Source organism: Rhamphochromis longiceps, linkage group LG4, assembly GCF_057381845.1.
Source record: "Rhamphochromis longiceps isolate RC_006_pf linkage group LG4, R_longiceps_female_GT1.1, whole genome shotgun sequence".
Lineage (NCBI taxonomy): Eukaryota > Metazoa > Chordata > Actinopteri > Cichliformes > Cichlidae > Rhamphochromis > Rhamphochromis longiceps.
The window spans coordinates 24,373,748-24,382,861 of NC_140560.1; the positions used below are offsets into that span (position 1 = coordinate 24,373,748).

The 9,114-nt window shown below is 39.5% G+C and overlaps 1 protein-coding gene across 1 annotated transcript; it reads right to left on the reverse strand.

Annotated features, from left to right (window-relative positions):
- Positions 1-4,624: 4,624 nt before the first annotated feature.
- Positions 4,625-5,396, reverse strand: LOC146671660 (uncharacterized). The gene has a single exon (XM_085405205.1). It carries the CDS (start codon positions 5,352-5,354, stop codon positions 4,722-4,724), a length of 633 nt encoding a protein of 210 aa, XP_085261331.1. The 5' UTR covers positions 5,355-5,396; the 3' UTR covers positions 4,625-4,721.
- Between the last annotated feature and the right edge of the window lie 3,718 nt (positions 5,397-9,114).

The following is a 9,114-nucleotide window of genomic DNA, read 5'->3' on the forward strand; positions in this document are numbered from 1 at the left end:
AGCTACTTAACAGACGAGCTGAGCTTCACTCGATGCTGGATCGTTGTGAGAAATCATTCAGTTCCCAGCTACTTTGTGATAGTGTTTCGAGTGGAGGGGATTGCGTGTATTAACGGCAGTGTGTTTATATCCAAAGTGTTGCGGAAACGAGTGGAGGAAGTGGAGCATGTTGTTCATAGTTACTGAAAGGAAAAGGACAACCACCACGAACACTGGAGAAGTCATGCACGGGAGCGAGCACACGAAGAGAGAAACACACGCGGAAGATTGTTGCACTTGTTGTCATTTTCTTCCCTGTAAATAAACACATTGTACTCTACAGGAAGTCTTGCATTTGGGTCTTGCTTTCATAACTCTGACATACATTCCTGCTTTATGTAACTCTTTGCTTAGACTGTAATTTATTAAATGTGTTATTGATTGATTGATTGAATCTTTATTTTGAACATGTTGAAAAAGTATAAAAAAAAATAGAATTAAAAGAGACAAATGAACAAAGCAAACAAAAGGAAAACGAGCAACCACAACTCCAAATAACATCCATGTTCAAAAAGGAGCAGGAAGAAGCATAAGCTTATTTAATCCCACCCCTTTTCCACTATCTAGTATCAATAGACTACAGAAATACCTCCTTGCAATTACATTATGTTATGTGTAATTTTTTTTTTAAAATTTATTTATTTATTTTTAAATATATACACATATGTTTCTATCTATCCATACATACGTATATACACACATACGCACATATACACATTTTCAATAACCCCATTAACACCTCAAGGATACACAGCCTACAATTATATATGTTAGGTATTTTAGTACCATGGTAGCATTTACTGGATATTGTTTTATAGTGACATTATACAGGAAAACTCTGTCATTCAATAAGGCCCCTTTGTTTTAGTTATTTTTCTCTTTGACCCAAGAATTGATGTGTGAGAATCACAGGCTGGTACAAGGTTGAAATACCACAGAGATCACTCCCTCAGCTACATTAGTTTCTTAATCTTTTAGACGCCTGTTGAAGGCCAAATGGTTTGTTTCAGATTTCACTAATGAAAGAACTCTTCGTTTTGTGCCTTGAAAATATGTCGCTGAGATAATCACAATTGTAGCTGAACTAATAAACTACACAAAGGATGCTTCTTCACCCAAGGGCAGGAAGACGCTGCCTTATCTTGGTCTGTACTGGTTTAAACTGATAATCTGCTGTCTCATGAATTTTACCCTCTATATAAACTGTTGTACTTGTGAATAAAGTTGAGTCACTTTGGGAAGACAATCTAAAGCAGTCTCTGTTTTCTTGTTCTCCCAAGCTGCTCCCGAGCTGCTCGTACTAACACGCTGAATGGCATGCTTGAATATTACTTGAGAATATATTTGACTGTGTTACAGACTAAGGGACATTCTCTGCTGATAGGTGAAGGTACATTCTCTGCTGATAGACGTCCACGCCTCGGAGGAAGCCGATCCACGGAGTAGGCCCTGGAAACAGTTTCCTTCAATATATATATATCCATACCAACAAACCCGTGCATGCACACACACATGAAAATATTAGACAAGAACACCCTATCAAATCTCTACCTTTTCCCTGTACCCTGTAAAAACCATATCCTTAAACCGCTTTTTAAACTGCGCCATGCTTGGACATTGCTTCATATCTTTACTTAGTCTGTTCCACAGCTTCACTCCACACACAGAGATGCAAAAACTTTTTAATGTTGTACGGATACGAGGATGTTTTAAATTTAATTCCCCCCTCAAATTGTATCCCCGTTCCCTTTTAGAAAACATTTTTAGAATATTGTCAGGAAGCAGGTTATTTATTGCTTTATATATAATTTGTGCTGTGAGAAAATGAACCAGATCTGTGAATTTTAGAATTTTTGATTTTAAGAATAGTGGATTTGTATGATCTCTGTAACCAGTTTTATGGATTATCCTTATGGCCCTTTTTTGTAATATAAAGATTGATGATAGCGAACATTTGTAAGTATTGCCCCAAACCTCTGCACAGTAATTCAAATACGGTGCAATCAGGGAACAATAGAGAATGTGGAGTGATTTGTGGTCCAGAATGTGTTTTACTTTACTCAAGATTGAGACACTTCTTGAAATTTTGTTATGTATATGATTTATATGAGACTTCCAGTTTAATTTATCATCTATAATCACACCAAGAAACTTATGTTCAAGTACTCTTTCAATTTCCACACCATCTACATGAATCTGCACTTGTGCATTTCTAAGGGAATTCCCAAATAAGATAATTTTAGTTTTACTTAGATTTAGCGATAGTTTGTTCCTGTTAAACCATTTTTTAATTTTGCACATTTCTGAAGTAATTGTATCCAGCAGCTCCTTTAGATTCCCCCCAGAACAAAAAATATTTGTGTCATCTGCAAATAATACTAATTTTAATATATCAGATGCCTTACAAATATCATTTATATAAATAATAAATAATTTTGGACCCAGTACAGAGCCTTGTGGAACACCACAAGCAATGTCCAAGCATGATGAGGAATGGACACCCAGCTTCACAAATTGTTTCCGGTCACTTAAATAATTTTTCACCCATTGCAGTACAACCCCCCTAATCCCATACCGTTCCAGTTTATTAATTAATATGTCATGATTGATTGTGTCGAATGCTTTCTTGAGATCCAGAAATACTCCAGCTGCATACTGTTTCTGATCTATAGCATTCGTAATCTCCTCAATTGATTCGATTAATGCCAGAGATGTTGATCTTTTTGATCTGAATCCATATTGACTGTCAGAGAGTAATTTATATTTATCTAAGAATTTGTCTAATCGTTTATTAAACAGGTTTTCTAGGATTTTGGAGAATTGTGGTAGTAAAGAAACAGGCCTGTAATTTGTGAAGTGGCGTCTATCCCCGGTTTTATACAGCGGCACAACTTTAGCTATTTTCATTTTGTTTGGCACTTTTCCCGTCTGAAATGATAAGTTGCAAATATATGTTAGAGGTCCTACAATTCCTTCAATGACCTTCTTGACGATTTTCATGTCAATATCATTACAATCAGTAGATGTTTTATATTTACACATGTGTACAATGTCAATTATTTCTTTTTCCTCCACTGATGTGAGGAACATTGAGTTAGGGTTCCTATCAATCAGGTTTTCACTACAGTCTACTGATGGCAGTGACTCAGGAATTTGTTCTGCCAGTTTTGGTCCAATATTTACAAAATAATGATTAAAGCTGTTGACCTTATCAGCAGTGTTTTCCATAATATTGCCATTATCGATAAAGTATTGTGGATAACTTTGTTGTCCAGAATTATTTTTAATGATACCGTTTAAAACATCCCATATTCCTTTCATATTATGTTTATTGTTGTTCAATATTTTACTATAATACTCCTTTCTACATACACGTATAATATTGGTCAACTTATTTTTGTATTTTTTATATTTATTTTCAGCATCTTTTGTTCTTTGTTTTAGGTATTCCCTATAGAGTGTATTTTTCTTTTTACATGCATTTTGTAAACCCTTAGTGAGCCATGGTCTATCTGAATATTTGTGCTTTCTGTTGTATTTTATTGTTGGACAGTTTTTATCGTACAACTCCATGAATATTCTTAAAAATATGCCATATGCAATATCAATATCAGCTTCTTTGTACACATTGTCCCAGTCCTGATTTAATAGATCGTTCTTAAATGCAGTCATCGTTTCTTCCGTCCTTACACGTCTGTATCTCAGTTGTTCTTCATGCTGATTTTTCTTATAATTAGTGTCATAAACTGCAAAAACTGGTAGGTGATCACTGATGTCATTAATTAATAATCCGCTCACAATGTTGTTTTCCATATTGTTAGTGAAAATATTGTCAAGTAAGGTGGCACAATGTGGTGTAATTCTGCTAGGCCTGGTTATTTTAGGATGTAAACTCAAACTGTACATAGTGTTTAGGAATTCGTCGGTCATTTTATGCTTTTTTGGATTCAACAGGTCAATATTAAAATCACCACAGATAAACATAACTTTTTGATTTGTTTTAGAGAATATTTCCTCTATGAAGTCATTAAATACTTGAATACTAGAGCCAGGTGTTCTATATATACAGCTAATTATTAAATTTTTTTCTTTTTCCTTATACATTTCAATTGTTATACATTCTAGTAAATTATCAATTACAGTTGTCATACTTTCTACCACCTTGTAGTTTAGGTTTTTATCCACATACACAGCTACTCCCCCTCCACTCTTGTTCCTTCTATTTACAAAATTCACTTCATATCCCTCCAGTCCAAAGTCCATTCCTTTCTCCGCATTGATCCATGTTTCAGAAATGGCAATAATTCCAAATGGATTTGTCAACTCATTTAGATATTCCTTTATATTGTTGAAGTTGGCATACAGACTTCTGCTGTTAAAATGGATTATTGATAATTTATTTTCCGTGTTGATGGTGTGCTTAAACTGTTCATCAGTGAAGTAGCAGCAGTTACAGCTGATGTTGTAGAAGAAATTATTTTCTGGGTCTATATCCTTTTCTAAGTCTAGAACATTATGGTCTGTGTATCGAAATGTTCTCAGTTCCAGATTATCATAAAGAGAATTCCAATGAGTTATGTTGATATTGTTGCCGGATGCAGATGAAGTTCTTTTGGACTGTGCCATGTGTTGTGTTGTGTGTCACGTCACATGTGTATTCATACCTCCAGAGTAAGTTGACCTCAGTATTTGTCCAGCTCTTCCATATTTCTGATGACCAACACTTTGGCTTGTTCCGGTGTTCCATTGAGTTTAATGAATACTTTGCAGTTGGTGGTCCATGTATTTTGAATTTTTCCCTGTTTCTTCAAGTAACGTGCTTTCCTGGCAATGTCCGCATTTCTTTTTATCAGATGTTCGTTCATGAAGACATCGGATCCTTTCAGTTTCTTTCCTTGTTTTAACAGTGCTGTTTTCTGTTTTCTGTTTGCAAATCTCACAATGATGGCTGGTTTGTCACTGTCATTTTTTCGGGGTAGAGGGTGGCAAGCCTCAATGTTGTTATAATCCACTTCCACACCTTTGGACCGTAGAAAGGTAACCACTTGATGCTCCGTGGAGTTGACATCTTCCTCTCCTGGCCCTCCTACATTGTCAGTGGCGACCGCCCGGGCGTATGACCGGGGTTTGATGCGAAGCCCCGTGATGATAACATCGTTCATCCGGGTGTACTGCTCCAAATCCGCCACTCTGTTCTCCAGGTACGCCAGCCGCCGATCCTTCTCGGCGTTCTGGATGCGGAGAGCCTTAACTTCCTCGACCAGGTCCAGGATGGCTTTCTGCTGCAGTTTGACAGTAGAAATCTCCTCTGTCATAAACTCCAGCGACTTCTTAATATCGTCTCCTTCCTCGGCTGACAGAACATTTTTCGGGCCCATGCTGAGAGACGCTCTTGTAGCTTTTATCATTTCCAATAATCTACAGTCTCTTAACTTTTTTATTTTGGCTACTTTACTTATACTTGCCTTAAAATGTGCCTGTGGGATTATAATATTATTTTATGCCATGTTAGACCCTTAATTAAAGATTGTGAATTATTATGTAGTTTTAGTTTGCATTATTCTCCTGAATTAGAAGAAGGTGATAACTATTACATTTGTTAAACTGATTTGCATAGACTGCTGATTTATTGTGAATGAATGATATTGTTTTATGATGCATTATACTGCTGAGTTATAAGAAATACTGTTCGCAGAAAGTCATCGCCTTATTTGTCTGATTAGAAGAGAACAGAACATACTGGAGTTTTCTGCCCCATCTCAGCAGGAGCAGATAAACAGGGAGCCAAGGTCGTAGCTTAGGCACCGTGTGAGAGAAAGAATGTGAATTTTTAGGCTTTTATGATTAGATGGGGGCCACTAGAGGCTATAAGAGTTTGATCAATGCTCCACCATTTTGAGATCTGATGCTGTCTGCGTACGGTGTCCATCTCCCACGCGTGTGATCATTAAAATCATCGTTTGACTTGACCCGGCCCGACCAGTGTTGTTATTTTGGTTTTTCCTCTTGTATCCATCCCCAATATTTGAATCCGTAACATGCCCATTTCAATAATGCAAATTATTTGTTTAGCAAATACTTAAGAGTATACCTGATGGACTTCCGGTTTAGGTGACTATGGCGTAGGTCGCACCGAGCGTAGCTCCTGCAGAGTCTAGTTATTATCTAGCATTTCCAGGCACATTTTGACGGGTTTTTTCTTTTTGTATAGTTCCGAGACAAGACTGTTTTTGCTTTTTGTGTTTACAATGTCGCGTAAGGTTAATAAGAGCGCAAGCACCTCTCAGCCGAACTTGCGGCCTGCTGCTAACACTGCATCCCCGCCTCGTGGTAAAACTTCGCCACTGCCTGGGTCACCCGACACGCCGCTCGTCGTTACGGAAAAATTCACGAAGGCTGAACTCCTCTCTGAACTTCGTGAAGAAATTTCAGCACTGTTTAAAAAGGAACTGACGGCAGCGTTTGCGGAGAATCTCACGTCTATCAGGTCCGACATACAGCAACTAAAAACGGACCTTTCCTCAGATATAACTACCATGCGGCAGGAATTCGCTGGCCTCAGGAGCACAGTTACGGAGATGGAACAGTCTCTCTCCACATGCACGGATGATATTGTCCACCTCCAAGCCAAAGTGGATGCGATGTCAAAGGAGTTGGCCAAATTGGAGAATAAATGCGAGGATTTGGAGTCCAGGTCTCGCCGCAATAATATACGCATTGTTGGTGTGCCAGAGGAGAACGTCCTGTCCGCTACAGATGTGTCCGTGCTGTTGATGGAGGCATTTCAGCTTGGGAAGGAGCCGCTTGTAGACAGAGCCCACCGAACTTTGGCCCCCAAACCTAACACCGGTGAACGCCCCCGTGCTATGGTTGTGAAGCTGCACTATTACGCGGACTGTGCTAGGATTCTCCAGAAGGCCAGGGAGCTGCAGAGGGTGCAGATAAATAATATGACCATTTCTGTGTTCCCCGACCACACCGCTAAGACAGCGCGGGCCCGTGCGGCTTTCAATGAGGTCCGTCGCCAGCTTCGCGGCATCCAGGGAGTCCGATTTGGGATCCTCTATCCGGCAAGACTGCGGATCACTTATCAAGGAATGCAGCGCAACTTCGTCTCGCCAGATGAGGCCAAGGAATATATTAAGACAATAACCACGCGATAAAAAATATAGCGGGACAATGTTTGTTTGTTTGAAATAGCGCATGATCCAAATCCAAACATCATTGTGGTAAGCTAAGTTTGTTACTCTGCCAAACACTTGTTTTGTTTTACCTGTCTAATAGTAAAATATAATTGGGTTATTTTTATTTTATTTGTGCCTTTTAATCTATTGAGAAATAACTCTGTTGGAGCTTTGGTTTGACACGGTTCGTTTCGTAGTCGGGAGCGTTTTTGTTCAGATTGCTCCGGGTGGGAGCGTGCACTGCCGTCTCCATCGTTTGGGGATGGGGGCTTTTGCTGTGCAGGGGGGAGGCGGGAGGGTGTGTTTGACGTGTTATTATTATTTTTATTCTGAAGCTGTACTTCTGTTGTTGTGGGTTTGCGTTGTGTGTTTGTGTGAGTGTGTTTTTCCCACTTGTTCTTTCTTTGGGGGTGAAGAAATAAGTATTTTCTCTTTTATCTTTCTGCAATGACCAGTACTTCAGGTCAGTCCTTAGGCAATTGTGGTATTAGATTTTTAACTTGGAATGTCAAAGGTATGAATAGCCCAATTAAACGATCTAAAATATTCTCGCATCTTAAACGTTTAAAGAGTGATGTAATGTTTTTGCAAGAGACCCATTTGCGAAATCGGGATCATCTTAGGCTCAGGTGCCCATGGGTGGGTCATACTTTCCATTCAATGTTTAATTCAAAAGCCAGGGGGGTGGCGATCTTAATAAACAGAAGGGTACAGTTTACAGCCTCTGAGATTAAAGCTGACAAAAACGGGAGATATTTGGTTGTTGTAGGCACCATGTACAATGTACCCGTCCTCTTAGTCAATGTGTATGCGCCAAATTTTGATAATCCAGGTTTTACAGATGCACTTTTGAGTAGTCTCCCTTCCCTTGATACTCATCTTTTGATATTGGGTGGTGACTTAAACTGTGTTATTGATCCTGCCTTAGATCGCTCGAATCCTTGGACCCTGACCCAATCCTCTATGTCCAAGTCTATTTCAGAGTTTATGTCTCAGAATGGTTTTGTAGATCCCTGGAGGTTTTCTAACCCTACTACCAGAGCGTACTCTTTCTTTTCTCAGGTACATCAGTCCTTTTTGCGGATTGATTATTTTTTTGTGGACGGTTCCCTTATTCCAAAAGTACTGTCATCTACATATCATCCTATTGTCATTTCCGATCACGCACCACTTAGCGTTGACATCAAGCTCATAGCCCAGTCCTCTTTTTCCTCACCCTGGAGATTTAACTCTTTGTTGCTTTCGGATGAGGGGTTTGTTACCTTTATCAAATCCGCAATTGATGAATTTATGGTGTTTAACGACAGCGATACTGTTACGAGGTCATTACTTTGGGAATCCCTTCCGGCGCCCCCCGTGTGCGGCAGCCTGTTACAGCAGCTCTGCTCATTCTGAGTTTCTTTCTTTCTTATCTTTTTTCTCGTAATTTTTTTATAACTAACGTATTAGTAATTAGACTCTGCAACCATGTTCTACCGTTTTGTGCTAGTCCTGGTCGTTTTTCTCAGTTTATTTCTACTTTTTTCACCCGTGTCTGGGGACCCAGAGCAGAGATCCTTTGTTTACAGTAAGGATCAGCTGTTAGCGCTGAGTCCTGCAGCGGTACTGCCGGCGGACAGACCCGATATTCCCAGCGAGCTGAGGAGGAAAAGACGGGGGTGTCGTGCTGGGAAGGAGCGCCGTCGCCCGAGAAGGAGACGTTATCGACCATCTCTTCCTTCGGACGATCTGATTTCCTCGTGTCAGCATTGTTCCCACATCATCATAATTAATGTTGTTCCAGGTTCAACATTGCAAGTGACCAATCACCTTCTTGTGACGTCATTCCTTTGCGACTTCGAAATACCCGCCTTCGATTATTTCGAAATACAAGTGAAGAAGCGAAAAACCG